At 42.5% G+C, this 26,562-nt stretch overlaps 1 protein-coding gene across 1 annotated transcript in view; it reads left to right on the top strand.

Annotated features, from left to right (window-relative positions):
- The window catches only part of PLPPR5 (phospholipid phosphatase related 5), a 188,002-nt gene that overhangs the window by 106,386 nt on the left and 55,054 nt on the right, over positions 1-26,562 (top strand). Inside the window, exon 4 of the mRNA XM_075539991.1 lies at positions 5,812-6,062. Within this exon, the coding sequence (XP_075396106.1) occupies positions 5,812-6,062 (251 nt within the window). The remainder of the gene's footprint in view (positions 1-5,811; positions 6,063-26,562) is intronic.

The following is a 26,562-nucleotide window of genomic DNA, read 5'->3' as shown; positions in this document are numbered from 1 at the left end:
GCATAACTCTCCTTGATATGATTAAACTATTGAATTGTATGATATGTGGTTGAAATGCCAATAAAACTGTTAAAAAATCTTTTTAAAATATTGTGCTCTTTCAATATGTTTCTCATATCAATAGAGTCAAGATTAAGAATTTGGAGATATTATGCAGCAATCACCTAATCTGTATAGTCATTAAAAACTAAATAACTAGACATAACATATCTTTAGACCCATCTGAGCATAAAGATTTTCTTATCCAAACATAGTATCATCAAAGTATGTCTCCAAAATCCCCATCTGTTTTGTTACATGAAACTTTAAAAAGTAATTTTCCCACACATATTAATACTATTTCTTTAACTCATTTCTCTTTACACTAAGTCATTGCCCTTGAGTTAATTTCAACTCACAGAGAATGTACAGGGCAAAGTAGCACTGCCCTCCTAGGGTTTTTTAGGACTGTCACCTTCATTGAAACCATCTGCCATCTCTTCAAAGATACAGCGTTTGTGGTCTTAAAGGCTTGAAGTTACAGAGAAGCAACAAGTCCACATGGAAGAAGCACACCACCGGTGTGATCATGAGGAGTTATCAGGACCGGGTAATAGGCATCAGCAGACACATAACAATCATACAAAGACATATTGTTGAGAATGAGGGGGCTGGGAACCGAGATCTAAATCCCATCTATAGACAATGGAGCAATCCCCCACAGCGGGGCCACAAGGAAAGGATGAGTCAACCAAGGTGCAGTAAAGCATCAATGAAACACACACTGCATTTCTCTGGTTGCTTAAGGCTTCCTCACCACCACCACCCCACCACCACCCCCCGCCCACTTTCATGACCCCAGTGCTGCATCTGAGTTCAGACTAGACTGGAACAGGTACACAGGTATGGAGAGGGATGGGAGCTCAGGACACGCAGAATCCAGGAACAGGAGTGGGAATAGTGATACCAGAAGGGTAGGGGGGAGAAGGGAAGAGGAAGGGAGAAAGGGGGAACGGAAAGCAATGATTGACACATAACCATACACCCCTCTCTAGGGGGAAGAACAACAGAAAACTTGGGGGAAGGGAGACCCCGGTCTGTGTGAGAGATGAAAATAATAACAATGTACATTGTAATCAAGGGGTTATGAGGGTGTGGGGGGGGGGGCAGGAAGCGGGGTGGAAAGAGGAGCTGATACCAAGGCCTCAATAGAAAGTAAATGTCTAGAAAAGAATGAAGGCAGCATATATAAAAATTCATCTGATTCAAGAAATGTATGGATTGTGACAAGAGTTGTAGGAGTCCCCAATAAAATGATCTTTTAATTAAAAAGTTTTAAAAACCCTCACCTCCATAGAGTTGATCCCAACTCATAGCGACACTACAAGACAAGACAGAACTACTTCTTCGGGTTTCTGAGATTATAACTCTTTACTGAAGGAAAGAGCCTCATTTTTCTCCTGTGGGGTGGCTGGTGGTTTTGAATCTCTGACCTCGTGGTTAGCAGCTCAATGCGTAACTATCTATAGACTCATGTAATTATAAAGTAAGCAGTAAACAAAAATACTTGTGTACTAAAAAACAATAGTAATTTTATTAAATTTAAGCTTTCCTAAACTTTCTTAAGTTATCTTGTATCTACTTCAAAACTTGCTTTTGCGTATCCATACATATTTCTTCTAAGGAACATCTTGCACAAAACAATGTGCTTTTACATTGCTAGATAGTCTTACCGATCACATGATTTGTGAAACATTGACGAGTGCTTGATTTGATTTTTATTTCCTTGTTAAAAATCATGACCGGTGTTTCTAGTTTATTATCATAAACACCGGGTGGTCAGCAAGGCGTTACTGCACAGTGGAACACTACCCTTCGTAGGGACTTTATTCTTCAGGGCAGCAGAGTGGATACACTCATGGGATCTCACTTTAGCTTCCTCCCTTTGTAGTCAATCAAAACATCGGCCGGGGGCCTGATGCACGGACAGTTCCATTCTAAAGCACATTTGGGAACTTTACCAGTATCAAGAGACTTTTCAATGTCCTTATCAAATACTTCACTCTATTTGAAACAGGAAAACTTATTACACCAGATGAAAAGAATAGCTTGCTTAAATAAGATGATTACATATTAGCCCAGATTTTAGGGGAATACAAATGAAGATGGTTTGTAATTTAGGTGTTCATATTTGACCACGGTATTTTGGAAAAAAAGAAGTGTGTACTTAATGTACTTGGTCATTCTGTATTTCTCTGACTCTCCCAAATTTCACTTTTGATAACATTTACTTTTATGATTCATAGAATACTGATTAAGTTACAGAGTGAGACTTTTCTTATTTTCTTTTAAGATTTTTAGATAAAGATAAAACGAAGGCCATTGCACCATAATCATTTGAATAGATAATTTTGCCATATGCAGACTTGTGTATGAACATTTAAAAATATTACATGATACTCTGAAAATTAAAAGGATGGCCATGTATCAAATTAGGGGTAATTATTCAGTCCTTCACAATGTTCCTGATGATTCCCCATATAGCAATCCGTAATGAGATAAAGGCTTACGACGCAAATCATCTAGAAACATCTGGCTAAGAAGAAAAATAGCTCATTATTATAATAGAATTATGGAATAATGAGTCATCTGTTTGAGGAGGTATCATTTTGGTCTAGTTTTAAAATGTTGATTTTATTTCATAAAAGTATAAGAGAATTGGTTTCTTTCTATTGTTATCATATCTTTGAAGGTTATATTTATGAGTTTAATTGACAATGATGAAAAACCTTTGTTTTGCCTACATACATAAATAGGAAAATACTTTTGGTAGCAATGACTAGTGACATGTTAAAGTGTTTTTGGTATTTGAGTAGATTCATAATTTCTTTATAAAGGAAGAGTAAAACAAACCAAATAAATAAACAACAGAAAAATATGTTCTTAATTTTACACCTTAAGGCTAAAATACAAAAACAAATACATTTTAATACTGAAATAATTGAAATTTTACCATTTGACTGTTTAATATTTTAAAAATTTTTGTAATTTGATAAATTACCTTAAAGTGACCAATTCTTTAAATAAGATAAATTGCCATTTACGATGTTTTGGGTTTGTTTTTCCAGTGGGCTTTTGAAGGCAGCTGTAAGGACTGTTCTGAAACATTCTGCTCTACTTCAGATTTCCCCTGATATTTAAATAAGAACTGATGTCATTGGATCTTACTGCTAATCAGCACCTTCTGCAGAGTTAACATCAGTTGGACGGGCTTAAGGAGACACAAATCAAAAGGGGATAATTGCTTAGCTTTATGCTGGCTCAATATTTTCAAAACTAGAGAAATAAATAAAGACTGATATTAGTGTAGAAGAGCCTGGTGGTCCTGTGGATTTAAGCACTGGACTATTGTATACAAAGCTGGCGGTACAAACGAGCCAGCACCCAGGAGGAAAACATGAGGGTGTCTGCTCCCATAAAGAGGGGCTTGCTCAAACCAGCATGAAGCAAAGAACCAATAGAGAGGTCTGAGGTGACAGCCCCAAACCCAACTACATGGAAAGCCTGCCCTCCCCACAGAAGAATTCACTTCAGAGGACAGCACTGAAGCTGCAGCTCAGGGAGAGGGATATGTCTGCTCAGAGCACACAGGAGCAAACAAAGGGGGAGGGAGAGAGCGTGGAACACATCCTGACCCACTAAGCCCTGAGGATGATATTCCTGCTCAGAGCAGTCAGTGCACAGATAGGACCATAGGGCCGGCCCCACCAGGAGACGTGGAATCCCTCCCTGACCAATAGCACTTTGGGGACAACACTGGAGACACAGTGTGGGAACTGTGCCCTACTTGATCCCACCATACCAAGGCGAAACACTAAGAGCCTGCAACAGAGCAGCAAGGGGAACGGAGCAAGGAATTCCCTAGGGAATACCAAAAACAGACTGTGGGGCCAGGGCGTGGCACCCCATCAGACTCGACCAGAAAACACTCCCCCTTTTTAGTAGTTGGTTTTTGCTGTTGTTTTCTTTTGTTGCTTTGTTTTGCTGTCTTGTTTTTGTGGATATTATTGTCTCTGTAGATCTATCTAGATAAGGTAGGCAGGATAAACAATCCAGAGGAGAAAACAACAGGACTGATGGTTCCAAGGGGACACAGGAGAGGGGGAGGCAAGGGAAAGGAAGTGGGTGTTAACAAACCCAGGTACATAGGAACAACAAGGGCTCTAAAATCGAGGGTGAGGAGGGTGTAGGAGTCCTGGTAGGGCTTGATCAAAGGCAGTGTAACCAAGAGGAATTACGGAAACACAAATGAAGGCTGAACATGATAGTGGGACAAGAGGAAAGGAAAAGGAAATAGAGGAAAGAGTTAGAAGAGCATTTATAGGGGTCTAAATACAGGTATGTATATATGTAAATATATTTAGATACAAAGATCTGGAAATAGATCTGTGTACATATATTTATAGATTCAGTTTTAAGGACATTGGACTTCTACTAAAGTTCACCCTTAACATAAGAACACTTTGTTCTATTAACCTGGCATTCCATGATGCTCACCTTCCTGACAAGATCGCAGAAGATGAATTGGGTGAAAAAGCAAATTTGGTGAAGAAAGCTGATGGTGCCCAGCTTTCAAAAGATATCACATCTGGCGTCTTAAAGATAAACATGTGACCATCTAGCTTAGAAGTAACAAAGCCCTCATGGAAGAAGCACACTGGGCTGTATGATCATGAGGTGTCGATAGGATCAGGTATCAGACATCAAAGACCCAGAACAAAAAAAATCATATCATTGTGAATATGGGGAAGTACTGAGTGGAGAACCAAAGCCCATCTGTAGACAATTAGACATCCCCTTTTAGAAGAGTCTCAGGGCGGAGACGAGCCAGTCAGGGTGAAGTATAGCACAGATGAAATATACAACTTTCCTCTAGTTCTTTAATGCTTCCTCCTCCCCCACTATCATGGCCCAATTCTACCTTACAAATCTAGCTAGACCAGAGCATGTACACTGGTACAGATAAGAGCTGGAAACACAGGGAATCCAGGATAGATAAACCCCTCGGGACCAATATTGTGGTAGCCATACCAGGAGGGTAAGGGCAAGGTAGGGGGAGAAAAGAGAAACCAATCACAATGATCTGCATATAACACCCCTCCCTGGGGGCATGGACAACAGTGGGTAAAGGGAGACATCAGAGACAGTGCACGGCATGAAAAAATAATTTATAAATTATCAAGGGTTCATGAAGGAGGGAGGGGGGAGGGAGGGGAAATAATGAGAAGCTGATACCAAGGGCTCCAGTAGAAAGAAAATGTTCTGAAAATGATGATGGCAACAAATGTACAAATGTGCTTGACTTGACACAGTGGATGGATGGATAGATTGTGATAAGGGTTATACGAGCCCCCAATAAAATTATTTAAAAACTAAAACTTAAAATTTTTTTAAAAGATGGGTTTGCTATGAGCCAGATTAGATTGAAGTTTAACAGTAATCAAAAGTTATATATGTTGTAACCTATCAGAGAAGACGCATTTCCATATTACTAATTCCATTCTCTAAACCCAGCCTTAGACTGCATTTTCTTTTTTTTTATCTTGTCATAAACCTGCCATGAATAAAAGGTAACCAGTTTAATATGTAAAATTATTGAGCACTCCAACACTCACTTCAGAGAGTCAGGAAAGAACTAGGAAGGCGTGGACTAGAAACATACATGCTTGTATGTAGGAAATCCTTCCTGATTTTTAAAATGTTCCTGTTTTGCTTTTTAATAAGCAGAAATACTACTAGTGAAGGGTTAAAATGGTTTGTTTTCTTCCTTAGGGATTTATACGTTTGGACTATTTGCTACCGACATCTTTGTGAATGCCGGCCAAGTGGTGACCGGAAACCTGGCTCCACACTTTCTTGCCCTGTGTAAGCCCAACTACACAGCACTGGGGTGTCAGCAGTACACACAGTTCATCCGTGGCGAGGAGGCCTGTACTGGCAACCCGGATCTCGTCCTGAGAGCACGGAAGACCTTCCCATCCAAAGAAGCTGCTCTCAGCGTCTATGCAGCTATGTATCTGGCAGTAAGTAAGGATGATAAAGCAGCATGGCCTTGCACTTGGTGTTTTTGTTATTTCTTCAAATGTGTAAACGATTTTTCCCTGCCACGATGCCAGTTACTTGCAGTACAGTAGTCACCTGTTGTAGGCCATTTAAGGTAGTCCTAACTATTTGTATTGTGAGTGAAATTCAGTGTGTTGGCCCTCATGAGATTATATGTGGATAGCTAGTTACCTTAGAAAATGTAGTCATTAGCATTTTTATTTGAGACTATGTTCATCTTTCTATTAAAGAGGCTTTAATGGAAACATATTTGTTCGATTGCATTCCCATGAACTTGTAATAGCACACTTATGGGAATTACCCGGGCTTCTTAGTGGGCTGCTTGCGCTCCAGTCTTCCCTTGGGGGATGGAGAAAGAGTTGTTTTTAATCTGGAAGCTCCTTTGTTATCTGCATCCTTATCATTTTACCGTCTCAGTGGATGCCATCAAGCCAACTGCCCTGGGATTACTGCCCCCTGCTGGCAGCCCCTTGTGCTGTAGCACAGTCCTGTTCTTCATAAGGTTTTCAGTTCTTTGGAGATGCCTCTGGACAGATTTGACCTCTGGATCTCAAGCTCGTGCCACAATTTTAGTGATAGTGAGCTGACCCCACTGCACTGATAGAAGGCCTTGAGGAGGAGCGGTCACAGCTGACGCACTAACGACATGAGGAACAGAAGACACTTGACCCCAGCGTTTGCCAGTAGCCTTTTTCTCCAATCTCTGCATATCCCGCCTGCGCGCTGGCGTTGGCCAAGTGTGCCCAGCAGCCGTTCTCTGAGCACTAGCAGGAAGTTTCGAGGCCAAGGGATATTTTAGCTTCTCCTGCCTGGTGGTACCAGGGGTACCGAGTGGTAACCCCGTGGAAAGAGAATTCTAAAAACTTAGGGTTGACTTGGAATTAAATTTGATCCTATCTAATACTCAGAAAAATCAGGATTGTTGTTGCCCTCGGAAAGCTATTTGATCATGGAGATATTTCCGATGTGACTGTGTCAGATTGTCACTAAAGGCAATATCACGTCTTAGGGAATACCACATTGAATTTAGAAAGAAAGCTGACTAAAAGAGGCGATTTTAAGGAGAAGAAATCAACTCATTTCTTTCTGTTGTGGATGGGATCTGGTGTTGGAACTGACTTGACAGCCCCTCACAACAAATTCGGCAGTCCCCTCACAGGCCTCTGGAAGTTGGACCTTGAACAAGGAAGCCTGGAAAAGAACTGGGACATTCGAATGGTGCTGCTGGCAAAGACGAGTGGAAGAACCTGGACTGCCAAAGAGCAAAAAAAGCCTGCCTTGTAAGAAGTACACCAGACTGCTCCTCAGAGAGAAGGATGACAAGACTCTGTCTCGCAGACTTTGGACAAGTGTACGGGAGAGACCAATCCCCGGAGAAGGACATCGTACTTGGTGAGGTAGCAGGACAGCAAAAAAACGAGTGGAGAATCTTGACAAGATGGTTGACACATTGGCTGCGACAATGGTCAAACAGGAACCGCTGTGAGGATGGTGCTGGACCACGTGGTATCTCATTTTGTTTTCATAAGGTCGCCATTAGTCAGAACTGACCGACAGCTCCTGACAACTGCCAAACAACAAGGATGCTGAGGAGCCCTGGTGGTGCGGCTGGGTACGTTTCGTATTGCTAACCATACGGTCGGCGGTTCAAACCCACCAAATACTCCAGGTTACAGATGAGGACACTTGTTTAGTGTGGTAACTTTTTCTCCAGGCCCATCAAATCAGAAATATCGTTGACTACAACGATTCCAGATGTTCCACAGAGAGAAAATATCACATCCCGTTAGCCCTGCCCACTGCCTGCGGGGCTGGATGTCCTCCCGGAACATAATCTCCGCGTTCTACGAAGGTTAAAGCCAAGGGTACAGAAGGTAGAATGCTTTAGAGAAAAAAAAACAAAAACATTTGAGAAACACTCAAAAATCTATCATTAAACACTGAGCAGTTCAGCCTAACAGTCAATCTTGCTTATAATTACTTCGATGGGTACAGCTGTCTTGTTAACAATAGAGTCTTTCTCTGCTAACTGCTTCTTTTCTTTCCTGACCACCCATTTGTGTGCCTGTGTGTGCATGTGTGGGGGTGGGTGGGAGGCTGCTATGGCAACTCTGAATATAACTCCGGCTGCAACTTGGGCAGGAAAGCTGTAGGCTCTACAGTCAGGTTTTTATGTTATATTTGAACCCATATACAAACATTTTTTCCCAGCTTTACTAGAGACACCTTGGGAAAAGTTCATAATAGACATGTTGGAGTATTCCAGGCTGATACAGTCTCATGAAATACCTGCAGAATTGCGATGAGTAGGTAAATGAGGGAAACAACCATGTGTTCCATTTTCTCAATGGAAATGGGCTTACAGTTAATATCTGAATACAGAGAGGGCGCCCGATGGCACGGTGGTTAAGTACTCAGCTGCTCATCTTGGCAACCCTTTGGGGCAATTCTATTCTGCCCATAGGGTTGCTGTGAGTTTAAAAGGACAGCCACGGATGTGTGTGTGTGTGTGTGTGTGTGTGTGTTCTTACATACTTGTTTCTTTGCTGTGGGGGTTAAAAGCATAGGTAACTCACATAAATAAAAATCAACAAGCCCTCTTATGAAGCGTGTGAGACCTGAGGCACACTCCTCCGATAGTTGCCGTGGATTAGCACAGGAAATCAAGAAACATGGCCTCTCCCTCTGCAGCTGACTAATTACAGCATTGAGGATAATTTGATCACAGTTTCCTTTAGAACCTTGGGGGGGGGGGGCGGGAAAAAAACAACCCATGCCTATTTTAGCAAACGCTGTCGGTTTCCCTGGAAAAGAAAATTCTGAAGGTTATTTAACCCTCGAACTGTCAAATTATAATTCAGTGTTAAGTTACCTTAGAATGCAATCTAACTTTAGCTCTGTGGCATTTCTTTCCACATCAGCTGGCCAGAGCGTTTCCAATTAAAACCAAATGAACTTCAGAGCTGAGAATGAGAAATCGTGATTGGCGACTTTCCAGTTAACCTCATCAACCCTTGAACTCGAAAGACCTAAAATGATTTCAGTAGATCTCTTCCAATGCTGACATTAGGTTTTCTGAAAATGTTGAAAAACAAGACAAAGAGGGAGCACCGTTAGCTAGGCTCCAGTCCCGCTATTTATTACTCTACAGCAACGACCTCACCCTCGCGATAGTAATGCTAGATCACTCTCAGAAGTCTCTGAGCGGACTGGGAGTTTCCTAACAGCCAAGCCTCATATCAAGCTGATCAGTCATTTGGGGGCCTCCGATCATTGATCATCGGTGGCAATTCCTAGAGCGGGGTCTCTCACTGCACTAGGTCTTCCCTGATTGCTGTTTCTGTGTAGTATTCTAAGCTAGCAAAGCCCAAGCTCCTAAGACATGCTGAGACCTCCTTGGCTAAGAACCCTGGTGGGCCTCTCAGGTAAACCTTGGATTTCTAGTCACAAGGTGATTGATTCAAACGTACCAGCTGTTCCCCCCTGAAAATGATGCGGCAATGTGTACCCATGAAGATTGTCAGCCTCAGAAAATCTATGTAATGGGACTATTATAAGTTAAAATTGGGGTACTAGACTCCTCAACGTGTTTAACATCACTCTGGAAGCATTCTGTTGGTCTAAGCAAGTTTCTGGGTGAGCCCAGATTGATGGGGGTGGAAAAATAGACTCCATTTGGAGAGGAAGCATGCCAAAGACAGATTGTCAATCCAGGGAGAAGAGACATTTGTGGGCATTAGCAATCAATTTCATTAATTTACCAGAGTCTTTCCTCCCCCGGAATATTAGTGGAAAACTCTAAAGTACCCTTTTTGACTTGACCTCCTTCTGTTTGGTTCTCAGTGCTATGCAGCGTCCTCGCCTCACTTCCCACACAACTCTCTCTTCTCAAAGGCTCACACTGTCCTATGCGCAGTATTCATTGCTCACAGGCTCCTGAGAAAAGCGTAAAGTGAACACAATCCATTGATGGCCCACCTCCCTTTTTAACAGCTTTGTACGTAAATCTATGCAGGTCGTAAAGGTGCCCTGGTGGTGCTGTGGGGTAATTGCAAGATTGGCGATTCAAACCCACCAGCCCCTCTGGGAGAAAGATATGGCTTGCTTCTCTCACATTAGACTTACAGCCTCAGAAACCCTATGGACCGGCTGCGGGTTGAAATTGACTTGATGCCACTGATTTTTATGTACCAGATCCTCATTTTAAGCAGACCCTCATTCTAGCATTTTAGGAATTTGGAGAATGCATTCCAAATAAGTTGGAACATTCGATTTTATAAGACTGGTCAGAGGTTGTATTTTTAACAGTTTTATTGGAATTTCATCAACATATCATACAATTTGGTAATTCAATAATATCCAGAAGAGTTGTGCAATCATTGCCACAATCAATTGTTGAACATTCGCTTCTTTTTAAAAAAATAAATCATTTTATTGGAGTCTCTTACGGTTCTTATAAAATCTCTACATCAGTTGTTTGAGCGTATACATATATTGCCATCATCATTTAAATTTTTTTCTTTTTCTTTGAGCCCTTGGTATTAGCTCCTTTTTAAAAATTGACCTCCCTCCTCCACCCTCCCACAGTTGTGAACCCTTGATAAATTATAAATTATTATCATTTTCATGTCTTACACCATCTGCTATCTCCCTTCACCCACATTTCTGTTGTTCACCCTGTGGGACTATACGTCGATCATTGTGATCAGTTCCCCCTTTCTCTCCCTCCTCCCCTCAACTTCCCGAAGCCTGCATGGTATTCCTACTCCTATTACTGTTCCTGAGGGGTTCATCTGCCCTGGATTCCGTGTGTCAAGAGCTCTTACCTGTCCCAGTGTTCTCTGATCTAGCCGGATTTGTAAAGTAGAACTGGAGTCATGATGGTGTGTAGGATGGGGGGACGGGGGAGCATTAAAGAACTAGGGGAACATGTTTCTTTTTAAAATAATTTTATCGGGGCCTCGTACAACTCTCATCACAACCCATACAATCCATTGTGTCAAACACATTTGTGCATTTGTTGCCCTCAACATTCTCAAAGCATTATCTACTTGAGCCATTGGTATCAGCTCCTCATTTCCCCCTCCCTCTCCACCCCTCTTCCCTCACCAATCCTTGATAATTTATAAATTATTATTATTTTTTCATGTCTTACACTGTCTGATGTCTCCCTTCACCCACTTTTTTTGTTGTCCGTGCCCCATGGAGGAGGTTATGTGTAGATCGTTGTGATCAGTTCCACCTTTCTACCCCACCTTCCCCTTCCCCTCCTGGTATTGCTACTCTCATTATTGGTCCTGAGGGGTTTATCTGTCCTGGATTCCCTGTGTTTCCAGCTCTTATCTGTACCAGAGTACATGCTCTAGTCTAGCTGGATTTGTAAGGTAGAATTGGGACCATGACAATGGGGGTAGAGGGGTGGGAGAGGAAGCACTAAAGAACTAGAGGAATGTTGTATGTTTCATCAGTGTTATACTGCACCCTGAGTGGCTCATCTCCTCCCCGGGACCTTTCGGCAAGGGGATGTCCAGTTGCCTACAGATGGCCTTATATTCACAATGATATGATTTTTTGTTGTTTGATGCCTGATACCTGATCCCATCAACACCTGATGATCACATAGGCTGATGTGCTTCTTCCATGTGGGCTGTGTTGCTTCTCAGCTGGCTGGCCACTTATTTATCTTCAAGCCTTTAAGACCCCAGATACTTTATCTTTTGATAGCCGGGCAATATCAGCTTTCATCACCACATTTGCTTATGTACCCATTTTGTCTTCAGCGATTATGTCGGGAAGGTGAGCATCATGGAATGCTAGTGGAATAGAACAGTGTTTTTGCATTGAGGGAGTACTTAAGTAGAGGCCCAATGTCCATTTGCTACCTTAATACTAAACCTATAAATATATGTACATAGATCTATTTCCCCACGATTATATATAAATATATTTATGTATGTTCATACCTGCATTTAGACCTCTATAAATGCCCTTTGCTTCCTTGTTCTTTCCTCTATTTACTTTTACTTTCCTCGTGTCTCACTATCATGCTCAGCCTTTATTTGGGTTTCAGTAATTTCTCTTGGTTACATTGCCCTTGACTAATCCCTACCACGTCGCCTGCACCCTCCTCGCCATAGATTTTGGATCACTTGTTGTTCCCTTGTCCGTAGGTTTGTTAACACCCACTTCTTTTCCTCCTCCTTCCCTTCTCCCATGCCCCCCCTGAAACATTGGTTCTATTGTTTTCTCCTCCAGATTGTTTATCTTGCCTATCTTATCGAGATAAATCTTCAGAGTTTATATGCACCAAGATCAAGACAGAATAAAATACAGCAACAACAACAAAACCAAGGCAAAACAACAATGAAAAAGCAATGACCAAAAAAAGAAAAGCCTGTAAATAGTTCAAAGTCTATTTCTTGACCATTCAGAGTGTTTTCCAGTTGAAGCTGATGGGGTGCCTTGCCCTGGCCCCAAAGTCTATTTTCAATATTCCCTCAGGACTTCCTTGTTCTGCTCCCCTTGCTGTTCGATTGCACACCCTTAGTCTTTTGCCTTGGTGTGGCGGGGTCAAATCGGGTTCAATTCCTGCATTGTGTCTCCAGTGTTTTCCCCTGTAGGGTTATGGATCAGTGAGGGATATTGTATCTTATAGTGGGTACTGGCCATATTGTCCCCTCTGTGCATTGGCTACTCTGAGCAAGGATATCATACTTAGGGCTTGGTGGGCCAGGTTGTGTTCCACACTCTCTCCCTCCCCCTTCATTTGCTCCTGGGTGTTCTGATCAGACATGTCCCTCTCCCTGAGCTGTAGCTTCATTGCTGACCTCTGAAGTAAATTATTCTTGGGGGAGGGTGGATGTCTATGTAATTAGGTTCGGGGCTGGCCTCTCAGAGAATGTTATATGTTTCATCAGTGCTGTATGGTACCCAAGCTGATTCATCCCTTATTTGTTACCCTTCTGTGAGAGTATGTGTTCAGTTGTCTATGTATGGGCTTTGGGTCTCCATTCCAACCCACCGCATTCTCATTGATATGATTGTTTTGGGTCTTCTGATGCCAGAGACCTGATCCTGTCACACCTCGTGATCACACAGGCATGTGTGCTTTGTCGCTTCCCTGCTGGATGGGTACTTATCTTCAAGACTTTAAGACCCGAGATGCTATATCTAGTAATAGCCAGGCACCATCAGTTTTCCTCGCCCAATCTACTTATGCACCCTTTTGTCTTCAGAGATCATTTTGGAAAGGTGAGCATCACAGTTATTATAACCAAGTGTTCTTGCATTGAGGGAGGACTTGGGTAGAATCTCAATGTCCATCTGCTATCTTGATACTTAACGTATTAACGTATGGACATAGGCCTATAGCCTTATATTATATATTACTATATTTACATGTATACATGCCTATATTTATACCTCTATAAATATATTTTACTTCCAAGTTCCTTCCTCTGTTGTAGACATTTTTCTTCTTCCTTGTACTGCTTGTTATTCATGTAATTATTTTTAAAATTGTGGTAACAATATGCATACACGACAAAACATTTTCCAATTTAACTATGTCTTCATATACAATTCAGGGCCATGGATTATACCCTTTGTGTTGCACAACCATGATTGATATCCTTTTCCACATCATTCCACCACCAGTAACATAAATGCTTTGCCCCCTAAGCAAAGCTCTTCCTCCTTCAGCCATGATGACTATTGGTCAAGCTTGGTTTACTAGTTTTCTTGATATGATATTCACATATCTTCCACTTTCCTGGGTAAATCGCTCTTAGACATGGGTTGTCTTTAGCGAGAGAAGGACTGAGGGTAGGTTGAAAGTGAAGCTTCTGGCTACTTTCACCGACTTGTCTTCCTGGCACCGAGGACACCTGCCATCATAAAGCCATTCTATCAATTTCCCCTGCTCCTGCAAGAGTGATTTAATGCTGATGTGTATCAATTCCCTGTGCATTTTAAGTCAGCAAATGGATTAAGTGTCTCCGTGGTAAAGATGAAAAATATTTATTTAACACCCGCTCTTTATGACTGCTTTACTGTTGAAGTGATGGGATGGCCACCAATTTTATCAATTTATATTTTTTGTTTTCATCCTTCAACTAAGTATTATTGTTGGGAGATGGATGGTGATGCACAAGACATCTATGAAGTATCCACTGGAATCTAAGATCTTCACTGCCCGTGTTATGGCACTACTGGGAAAGACTGGACTTCTAGGAGCAAAATGGGCAGTTCAAACCCACAAGCCTATCCTGCTGATAAAGATTAATTGCTGTTCTTGCTCCCATGATGATCTACAGCCTTGGGAACTCAATAGAGACATTGCAAGTCAGAATTGACTTGATGGCCATGGGCTGGCTTATTCTTTAGGAGCCCTGCTTGCTAAACAAAAGGTCAGTATTCAAATTTACCAGCTGCTCCATAGGAGAGAGATACGGTACTTTGCTTACATAAACTCTACAACCTTCAGAATCCCGTGGGACAGTTCTGCCCTGTCCTACAGGGTCCCTATGATTCCACAATGACCCAATGACTGCCGTTTTGTCTATGGACTTCTAAAGCTGTGTAGAGGTCATATGTGAGGGGGTACCCCCAAAAAATAAACTGGAATTTTCTCCAAAGCTCTGTATTTAACTTTTTTTCTAACTAAACAACCTATCTCCTTCAATGTACTCTCCATTACACTTAATATATTTGTCAAATCTGTGCCATCCCATTCGGGATAACATTTTTCAAACTCATCTGTTTCGATGGCTGATAGTACTTCCTCATTTCTTTCTTCACCTCTTCTATGTCGTCAAATCACTGTCCTTTCATGTCCCTCTTCATTCACGGAAATGAAGTCACACAGTGCGAGGTCAGGTGAGTAAGGTGCATGAGGCAAGAGAGGCATGCTGTATTTTGCCTAAAACCAGCACACTGACTTAGCTGTATGTCTATTTACATCTATTTACAGCTTCAGTACCGTTTAGAGATGCTGAGAAGATTACATAACAGTGTGTGACATATCAGACCTTTTTTGTCGCACATTGTTATGCAGTATTTCAGAACCTTTAAATAGAAAGCTTGGTTAATAGTCTGACCTAGTGGAATGAACTCCAATTCACTATCACCCTCACACCAACAAAGCAAATTAACATGAGGTTTTTGCGTGTACTCCCTCCTATGACTTACCTGACCTCCTCTGGCCCCACACAGGAGAAGAATAATTCAACTCCACACCAACCCAAGGCCAACTACCACAAGCCAGAGCTCAGGCACCCTCCACCCTCCATCCTCTGTCCTTCTTCTACTTTATTCTGACTTCAAACCTCACTCCCCTTGTTCTCTACTTCTCTGCTGGGTTTGAGAACTCACAGCGAATGCTCATGATTATGGGGGATTATCAGAAATATTGACAGGTTTCCACAAGTCAGGATCATAAAGAAGGATAAACTCTTTTGTCCACAGCACTGCCTCTCCTCAGACAGGAGCCAAGTGTCTCTTTCTGCTCTTTAGTCTCTGGGCTGCACACTCCCTTGGCCTCTGCTTCCACGTGCCAGGAAACCCACCCTTTGCTCTGCCTCCGTCTCGTGGTCTTAGCACTGCTCTTCTGTTCTGTCTCGAGGTCTCTGTGGCAGGTACATAATTTCATGTCAGCTTGTTATGACACAGTGGAGTGGAGTCTAGCTTATCAATCAGGTCACAAGGCAACACAGACCAGAAGGATTCTGGGAATGTCCTCTTTTTTCCTTCTGGGAGGAGGACCGCAGTCTTTCTCTGCTACACATTCTGTTGACAAGCTACATGAAGCTATGCTAAAGGTCAGCCCGATCCCTGGAGCTGGAGGAGCCACATAGAGGGCTGTGCCAGCGCTGAGATGCTTCCACAGACTTTGCACTCACTGGCCTGTGATCTTCCTGCATTCGGCATCCTTGCATGTCCTGCATGAGTCTGCAGAAGAATCTATGGGCTAGTATTGGACATATGGGCCAACAATGGACTTATGGGTTTATCAAACTTCGGGACTTGATCTGGGTGGGGCTGGAGTGTTTTATCGATATAAAGTTATCTCTTATACGTATATGAGTGTCTCTGGATTTGTTTCTCTAGTCAACCCATACTAACACAGTCTCTGCCTCAGCCTCTGATCTCAGCCTGACTTCCTTACTCCATAGTCTCTGAGCCACAGCCTCTTGGACCTTGGGTCTTGGCCTCTGCCACATTAGTAAGCGACCTTGAACAGATCTTCGGGTGGCTCTTCCTCCTGGATGGTCTTGGGAATCCTCTCTGTTCTTACTTCTGTGATGTTTTATTCTTACAGCCAGGGAATGGCAAAACTGACAAGTCTTCAAGTTAAAAGTCCTTTATTCCTAATTTGCACGGCCCCACCCAGTCCCTTGGTGGGAATTACAGAGGCGTAGATAAAAAAAAAAAAATCTTAAGAAATCTCACTTCACTACAGGGCACCATACTCTCCCCTGCCTCCATATTTTCCTATTACTGCCAAATGTTACAATCTACCCAATGCTCCTGTGTTATAACTTTCCCATTCAACATTAGGGCCACATATTTAACAGTGGTCCATAATAACAATAATATAATAATGCTGTTTTGAAAATACATACCCACAATTAGGTAATAAGTCATTCAGTAAACAATTAAAGACACATGGGTACACTGCACCTTAAGCTTAGATTTTTAAGTGGCCTCTTTAAGAGACGAATCTGGAAGTCCTGGATTGGCATGTGGCTTTATAATGATACCTGGCTGTCCATTATATCACAGAAGAAAAAAATATTTTTTTCCTCTATCTTGTATTCTTGATCCTGTGTCCTCAACAGCCTAGAATACCCCCAGCGCAGCATGAGCTCACCAGTCTTACTAACAGTTTAACACAATTGAAGCCAAAGCAAAGCATTGACTTTTCATTTATCGCCTGTGGACTTCTGGTGGGTAAATATACTATTTGGCTTTTTGAAACCTTGTGAATACGTCACAGGAATTGATGAATATACATGTGTGTTAGAAAAGAAACTCCAGCCTGGCTGGGCCTCACAAGTTCTAATTAGGATCGCAGGTCTGGCCCTGTCGTGGGAAACATGTATACAGGAATGTGGTTGCACGATGACGTTTATGGGTCCTCGTCATGTATCCATAGCAATAGTTAAATTATGTTTTACAACTGCATGGTTTTAAAACACATGTATAAGTATTATGCATCCTAAAAGATCTTTTCCGATTTTACAAGATAGTAACATAGTTTGTGCATGCCATGAAGTCTAGTGGTCTCCTATTGTGCATTCTTTGTCCAATAGATAAATCCGTCCTGCAGATGTTATTGCTCGTTGCCATGGGATTGATTCTGAGTCAAGGTGACCGCAGGTGGGCATAGTGGAGACCCGCTCCATAGAGCATTCAGGGCTAAACCTTTTGGAAGTATTTCACAAGGCCTGTCTTCAGAGATGCATCGGAGTAGGTTTGAACTGTTTTCTCAACCGAGCGACTTCTACCCTGAGAACAGGACATAATGAAGTTTAGAATTATCATCAGTGCATCTGGACTTTGCAATGAGTGTCTTCAAGGAGAAAACACGTCACTCGGGAACTATCACAGAGGAATACTTCAGAAGGGTGCTGGAGATGGGCCTTAACCTGGAAGCAATGGAGATCTGTAAAGAAGAGGCATTCCAGGGCAGGGGAGGACTTGGCGATTAGCAGGGTCAAGAAACAGTAGAGAAATTAGAATAGAGAGGATGGCCTCAAATTGAAAATTTGGGGTGGAAGCAATATGTGGGGTTTTGTGGGACTTAAAGACTATCAAGAGTAAATAAATCTCAACCATTCAGAGACATTGTGACTCTAACAAGCAAAACAGACCAAAGCAAACAAACTCACTGCCATCAATGCGATGCCAACTCATAGCGACCCTACAGGGCAGGCTAGAACTGCCCCCATGAGTTTCCAAGAGTAACTCCTTATGAGAGTAGGAAGCCTGTCTTTCTCCCATAGAGCAGCTGATGGTTTTGAACTGCTGGTCTTGCAGTTAGAAGCCCAAGGTGTGACAACTTTCAGTACTTTAAAATGTTACTATTTAATACCATTTCATAAATACTCATTAATATCTAGAATACATTGGACCTGAACATATTGATAAAAACATTTTTCTAGAGTGTAAGGGGCTGTCTGGTAAAGAATGGAGAGAAAGTTGGAGAAGGAAAAAATTGAAAAAGCAAATATTATATAATCTCATTTATATAAAATATTAAAATAGGCGAATGGATACAGAACAATGCTTATTAATGGTTACCAGAAACCGGGGTAAAAGAGAGAAAAAAAAGAGACTGTTCACTTGGGGGATTCTCAGCCTTTGTTAAGGGTGATGGAAATTAGTATAAATGGATGGGATTGTTGATAGGCAACCTGGAATTGATGCTGACACATAGTCATGCTTATACAACACAACAAACTCTATTGTTCCTCGCCAGACTCACTAATATTGCTATGTTGGAGCCCTTCATTGAAACCCCGGTTAGTCCATCTGGTGGAAGGTCTTCCTTTTTTATTTTCTCTCCCTTGACCATATACTTTACAAAGCACAATGGCTTTTTCCAGACACTAGTTCCTCCTGATAACATGTCCAAGTAGGAGAGATAAAATCTTGCCAACCTCACTTCTAAGGAGCATTAAGGATATCTTTCCTCCAAAATGGATTTGTTGGTTCTTCTGGCAATCTATAGTAATATTTGGTATTCTTCAACAATATCATAACTAAAAAGCTTCCATTTCTTTTTTCCAGTATTCCTTATTCATTTTCCAGCTTTTACGTGAATGTAAGGCAACTGAAAACACCATGGCATAGGTGAGGTGCTCCATAGCCTTTGGTGACATATTTGCTGTTGAACATGTTAATTAAGCCTTGTGCAGCAGTTTGACCCAGTGAACTAATCAATTCCTTGGCTGCTGGTTCCCATAATAGTTGATTGTGGATCCAAGTAGAATTAAATTCTTGAAAAGTCCAATTCTCCGTTTATCATGATGTTACCTATTGGTCCAGTTGTAAGGATCTTGGTTTTCTTTCTATGTTGCTGTAATCTATGCCAGAGATTGCAGCCTTTGATAGTCATTAATAAGTGCTTCAAGTCTGCTTTCCTTTCAGCAAGCAAGGGCTATGTCATCTTCGTATTATAGGCGTCTAATGAGCCTTCCTCAGGTTCTTTAACTGTCACTCTGCATACAGTACAGCTTCTCAAGTTATTTGCTGAGCCAACAAATGGAATGACTGTGATGAAAGGTATATAACCCCGACACTCAACTTTCCTGATTTTAAACTGTGCAATATCCTCTTATTCGGTTCAAATGTCTGGCTCGTGGCACACATACAGGTTCCATACGCACATAATTACACTTTCTGAAATTCCCAAACTTCTTGTTATGCTCCATCCACGTAGTTGAATCCTTTGCGCAGTTAGTGAAACACAAATGAACATCTTCCTGGTAGCCTCTGCTCTCAGCCAAGATCCATAATGACATCCTTGGCACCATGGCCTCTTCTGTCTAAGGTGGATTTCTTTCAGCTTCCTGCTGTGGTACTGCTGCAACCAATTTTGAATTAGCTTCAGAAAAATTTTACTTGCGTATAACGATGCTATGGATGATAATTTCCACTGTCTCTTCTGCCATCTTTCCTTGTATTGGCACAAACATGGCGCTCTTCCAGCAGGTTCGCATGGCAGCTGCCTTATGCATCTACTGCCATAGACAAGGCTTCCCACACTGCACCAGCTTGTTGGACCTGTTCGCTTGTCATGCTGTCAGTTCCTGGAGACCTGCTTTTGTCCAGACCTTCAGTGCAGCTTGGACACCAGGCTTCAACACAGGGCTCTTGATCAGATGCTACTGATTCTTTTTCGCACAGTGACTGTGCGTTTCTTCCATCTTCTTTAATGCCTCCTGCATTGCTCAAAATTTCGTTCACTGAATCTTTCAATACTTCAATCCCAGGCTTGAATTTTTCTTCTTTTTAAGCTTGAGATTTATTCTCAACATGGTCTTCCCCTTTAGCTTGCTAGTCCCAGGTCTTTGCCCATTTCCTTATAATATTTTGTCTTCTCAAACTGCCCTTTGAAATATCCTGTTCAGGTTTTTTACTTAATAATTTCTTCCACTTGCTTTAGCTACTCTCTGTTCAAGAACATGTATCAGGGCCTCTTCTGATACCCACACTAGTCATTCTTTCCTGTCTTTTAAAATGATCTGGGGTTATTGTTTTTTGCTGTTGTTGTTTTTCTCTCTCTTATATTATGTCTGACATCTCATCCTTTAACTTGACTGGGCTTGATTCACTCCTGTTCTACGTGTCAAATATGCTTCTGAGATGTTCTCAAAATTCAGATGTGTTAAACTCAAGATCTTACTTTGGTTCTCATGAACTTGTTACCATTTTCTTTAGCTTCAAGCTGAACTTGAATATGAACAACATATGGGCTGTTACAAGTTGGCCTCTGACCTTGTTTTGGAATTGATATTTAGCTTTTATCGTCTTTTCCCACCAATGATTGTTCCCTCCAGTTCTAATGATTAGTGGAAGTTAATATCTATTTTTTTTCTCACTTTATGCCATGCCCCATCAGCAAATGAAGGTCCTGAATGCTCTGTTCCATCCATGTAGCAAGGTCACTTTTACTTTGAGGAGACAGCAGCCCCATTATATTTTAAGTACTTTCAACCTGAAGGTTTCATCCTCTGGCTCTGTGTCAGACAATATTCCACAGCTCTCATGTGGTTTTCAGCGGCTGATCCCTCAGAAGCGGATTACCTATTCATTTTCGGTCTGGAGGCCCTGCTGAGACCTATTCACCGTGGATTCCTGTGTGGTGTTTGAAGTAATGGCGGTGTAGCTTCCAACATCACAGCAACATGCAGACCACGACAGTATAAGAAATGGACAGACTAGTGGGTTTGGAAATGGATAGTGCTTGAGACCTTGTGAATGATTTAAAAGTTCCATGTGTAGCAAATGAAGGTGGTTGCGATCAAGAATGTGTTGTGCATTGATGTTGGTTCGTTTCAAAGTGAGAGCAAGTGTACGTAACATTGAAGAGTAGGTAGGAGTGAGCCTTCCGTCTGACACTCCTGTCCAGAGACTGCCTGCGTTTGGTCTTTCATATCACATGGTGTCCGGAGAAGTACACAGTGATGACAAACCAGCCGTGTTTTGAGTTATCTGCAGCGTGCAGTGGCTTCCACGTTGCTGCGTCAGAACATTTGTGAACTGAATTTAATTAAATTTTGTGTAATGCAAATTAGGAACATGCCTTGAAAGAAGTGCAATCAAGGAGAGTTTCCAAGTGGCCAAGAAGCTCATATACTAGAAGTAATATAATAGGTCTGGATTATTAGAGTTTAATTGTACTAGGATTTTAAGTGAGTACATATTTTATTCTTATGACACCTGGTCATTAATATTTTATGTTATGTACATCATTTGAGGTGCTAAATAACTTTAATTGCTTTTAAAATAATAACTTCGAAGTTATCTTTATTGTCTTTACAATGTATAGTAATTGGCTACATAATAGCCTAACTAGGACCTAGCAGTGCTTATAACTGATCTAACTCCATGGGAGGCAATACTAATAATAATATTTTAAAAAATCTATTACCAGCTAGTTAAGTCCAACTCATGGCAAGCCCGTGTGATTCCCTGGAGAACCGTGCCCTGCAGGGTCTCAGTGCCTATAGTCTTACAGAAGACTATCACCAGGACTTCTTTTTGAGGTGTTCCTGGCTGGATTCACACTGCCAACCTTTGAAGGCAAACTCCTTAAGCCACCTAGGGGCCTTTAGACAATACCACTGTCCAGCTCTTCGTAGGCAATTCTGAATGCATGGTATTTTGATAGCCTGTGACCACACATTTTATTTCTACCAGGTGAGTTTTCAAATGATAAGTAGTTCTTTGCTGTAAATGGCATGGCCTTAACCCCTGCATTCCCTGCATTGTGACCCTCCAAGCGCCTCACTGTGTTTTCTACCAGTGATCCCTGAGCATCCTAGGGTCCTGCGGATCATATGGCTGGCACAGCAGGGCTGCTTGCCCCATAGCCTATACCTGCCACAGAGCTCTTTCCTGCCCCAGGGCCAACTAAGCTGGGAGTTTGCCACTTTGCATATGGACCAGAGAAGTATTCCTTAATGCTTTCTGAAGAATCCCAAGAGTCCTAATCAGTGCTCTGTTCCTGTCTTTTCCATAGTGGAGATAAGATACAGAAATTTGTCTTTTATTTTGCATGGGATGTCAGCATACTTCCCAACCTAGGTCTCTGAAAACTTCATTGACGCCATAGGCCCCCCAGTCTTGTGGTTTTTCTCTCTTAAGATCTTACCACCAACGTGTCCGGGATATTAGCCACTTCTTGCTTCTCTTACCGGACCAGAATAATGTCTTTGATGTACGCACTGTTCCTACCTCTGCAAACTACGTTATGGCAGAGAGTGGGAGCAGTAATATAGCGCAGACACAAACTGGCTTATGTAGTTGCCTATCCTCTGTGCCTTTGAGCTATGTCTCACCCTCTTTCTGAATTGGGATAGGAAAGAAACATTAGGCAAAGTAACGACCACTGTTACTCGGTCAAAGATTGAACAGCCTGTAGGCATTCTTCTAAATCCTGACAGACAGGGGAATTCAACACAGGCAGGAGAAGACCCACCACGCCGTTAGCTTGAACTCTGCAGTGTACCACAATTTGCTCTCCTCTAGTTCAATGTGGCCTTTGCACTTACTCCCGGGTTTGCTCTGGGAGTGCGCAGCTCGGAAACTCATTTCAGTTCTCCCAATCTGGGCCTGACTCCACCCATTTATGCATTCCTGGACTGGAAACAATGATCGCCATACGTGTTTGCAGAACAAGTGGTCCCATGAATCTGTACTCCATTATTACCTGCCTCTCGTATGCACCTCACTCCATTTCAGATCTCCAGAATCAATCAAGTTAGACCTTGTGTCCAAGGGTCCACACAGATCTAGGAAGTATCTTTTCCCCAAAGTAGTCAGTTACCTGTGTAAATTGCCATAGGTCCTTCTGAGGAAATCGTTACATTGGGGAGACTGTTAACAGTGTATTCCTTCTGCAGTATTGCAGGCTACTTCTCTCTGGTATCCGACCACCTCTTTTATCTTTTAAGTAAAGTCTGGTAACTGCGAAGATTTCTACTTTTTATTGAAGCACCAATAATAACCTCCTACACTCCCGGTTTCTTGTAATTATGCATGCTATGTAATAATCCCAACTGATTGCCTATCAAGTTTCCCTTTTGTTGTCAGTTGCCCTTGACATGGCCCCTGGCTAATCTTGCTCCATCCTCCTGATTGGTTTTCGCTTGGACCATGTCATCTGTAGGATTGTCAGGGGCAGAGTTGTACAAGGAAACTGCCGGGCGTTACCTCCTAATCTGCCTCCATCTGGAAGCTCATCTGAAGCGTGTGGTATGTCATCTCCACAGTGACAACAACGTGTCACTGACAGATGAGTGATGGGAGTGTGAGATGCACTGGCCAAGAGCACAGCCTGGGTGTCCCAGATAAAAGCACGCGTTCTCCCACCGAACCACCAGTGCCTCCCATTGTACCCCCAAAACAATAACAAAAGAAAACAAACCAAAATATATAGCTGTTGCTACTGTGTCACTTTACCATGCTGTTCTCTGTAAAACATCTCCAGAATTTCCTGTAGGTCAACCCTCCCATGAATCGCAAGCTAATTTTGTATGTCATGATAATGAAAGGTTCCTGGCTTCTGGTGGTTAAGCAATGCTAAACCAAACCCAAATCAGACTCACTGCCATCGAGTCAATTCGGACTCATGGCAAGCCTATAGGACAGGATAGAATTGTACCTCTGGGTTTCTGAGACTGTAACTCTTTATGTGAGTTGAAAGTCTCATCTTTCTCCCTTGGAGGGGCTGGTGGTTTCAAACTGTTGACCTTGTGGATCACAGTGCAATTCTTTCAGGGTTTTCATGACTGTTAAGGAGCCCAGGATTTCTGATGGTATCTCTTAGCATCAGAAAGAACCATCACTGAGCTTTGGAGGGATGCACGTGCCCCTCTCACCAGCACACTTCTGACGCCTTGGTGAATTCTGGGACCCGGCCGCTCCTGTGGCACAGAATCACCTGGTGAGTCTTAGTGCCTAATGTGACAGATCCCCTATGGCATGCCCCCTTCTCTGAGTCATTTCATTCCCTTCTTGATAATCAAGCATTTCTACTTCATTCAGCCATCGCCTTTCCCAGGTTTTTAGGAGTGGATCAGCCGAGAGTGGGTTATCATCCCCAAGGGGCTTTCTGGAGGGGTAAATCTTGGTGTTGTTGAATGACACATTTTGACCTTACGGATAACAGAACGAAACACGACCCAGTCCTGCACCATCCTCACGACTGTTCTTACATTTGAGCCCACTGTGTCAGTCCAGGGCTGTCCTCGTTCTCGCTGGTCCATCCTAGAGCCCACGAGAGTCCTGCCACATCTACAGATGTTCCCTTAGCCTGACTATATTTCCGTCTAGTTGATCAAGAACCCGAAAACCCCAGCCCTACAGCTCTCCTCTAGATGTTGCTTATTTCTGACCGAATCTGCAGCTCCTTTTAGATATAAACCAGGTTTATCACATTCTTGGGACAATTATCACATTCTTGGAACAGGAGGTAGGGGAAGATTATGAGGGGGTGTTGGGGGCTGTTTCCTTGTGAAGAAGCTCACTCTCCTCCCTCTATTCCCGAAAAGTATGTTCTCTCATGGAGTAATATGGGACAGTGCTAATGGGTAGTAGTGGGTCACAGGCAAAATCTTTGAGGCTTCAGAAGAGTCTCAGGAACCATGATCTTCAGGTACATCCACCAGACATCCTCATCCCATGGTCAAGGTCTCAGATTTGCCCAAGCATGCCCCGACCTTGGCATAGTAGACATGCCTACACTGAACATTCCGTCATCTTTGAAGGTCCTCTGACTTTAAACTACCAAATGATGACTTTAGTCTTCGACATTTTCTGCTCTCACACTGCCAGATAAACTATCTCTTTGTAGGCTAACAAAAAATTTTAATCTTTCCTGCACATTTAGTTTTTAATTGCTGGTTAGCTACTTTCAGAGTTTTATTTCCCCTTTGCAGATATACCAATGCAACCTAATAAGAATGCTCTAGTTTTATTACCCTTGTAGGCATTGTTCCCTAGACTTCTCAGCTGCCTATATAATTGAACCCATCCCAGGATTCCTCCCACTAGGGTCACCAACGATCTCAGTTCCCTAGGAACTGAGGTGCAGAACATGGTTTCCTGCAAAACAACTCATTGATCACGCTATCTGCACCGGAACATTCAGCCACATCATTACTGGTTGTTTTCTCAGGGGCCTATATGTGCTCCATCTTTCCTGTGGACGGGGTCTTCATTTCCAGCCCAGATGTGAGTGGACTCGTTCCAAAATCCCATTATTAATAGAGAGATGGGTTAAAGAAGGAGTGGGTGAAGGATGCAAAGAAGGGTGGGAAGGAGAAAAGGAAAAAGGGGGAAAGAGCAGGAGCGTGAAAATAGATAGATGCCTTTGAGCTGATTCCAACTTTTGGCAACCTAATGAGTAACAGAATCCAATGTTGCCTGGTTTCATGTCGTCCTAACATTCATGGGCTTCTTCACATCCATCATTGTGGCTATTACGTCAGTTTTCTCAGTGAGTAACTTCCTTGCCCTCTACTTCACCAACTATGACATCTTCCTCTAGTGAGTGATCCCTTCTGCTGTGTTCAGATAAGTGAGGAAGACTTGTTGCGGTCCATAGGGACTCATGAGCCCATTTTCAGCAGTAGTTACTTAGGTCTTTCTCCCTAGTCTGTCTTAGTTTAAAAGCTCGACTGAAACCTCTTCACCGGTCGCAGGGCTCCCAGCCTCATAGCAACATAACGAGCTGTGAAAAACTTAAAGACAAGTGGTCAAAACTCCACCTTATCACCCGCTTCCTCAACGACTCTATCGAGGAGGATCCTCTAGGAAGCAGAAGCAGACGCAGATGCAGGCATAGAATTAGGAGTATAACATTCAGATTTGAGAAGCTCAGCCAATCCTAAGCAAAGATTGCCTATTAAAGAGTTATACCACAGTCAATCCTTTGGGGGCATGGTGCGGTGGGCAGTGGGGCATCCCAGGATGAGTGTGACGTCTTTTGCAAACTTGTGGAGAATCTAAAGGCCCGTCAGGTTTTCTAACTGTTCCTTGCAGCCCACAACTGCCTCTTTCCTCAAGGACGACGACCGCCATGCTTCTTTTACCCAGCCATAACCCAGAGAGCATCTAATAAACTGCATAACAGTATCAATAGCACAATGTATTCTCTTCTGTTATCTTTTTCCTCTGTCAAATATAGTTACATGGTAAGTGCTTGAGCAGATAGCAATAAGTTTTGAT

Source organism: Tenrec ecaudatus, chromosome 1 (assembly GCF_050624435.1).
Source record: "Tenrec ecaudatus isolate mTenEca1 chromosome 1, mTenEca1.hap1, whole genome shotgun sequence".
Taxonomy (NCBI): Eukaryota; Metazoa; Chordata; class Mammalia; order Afrosoricida; family Tenrecidae; genus Tenrec; species Tenrec ecaudatus.
Note: the sequence above shows the minus strand (reverse complement) of the source record. Positions and strands in the feature narration are given on the sequence as shown.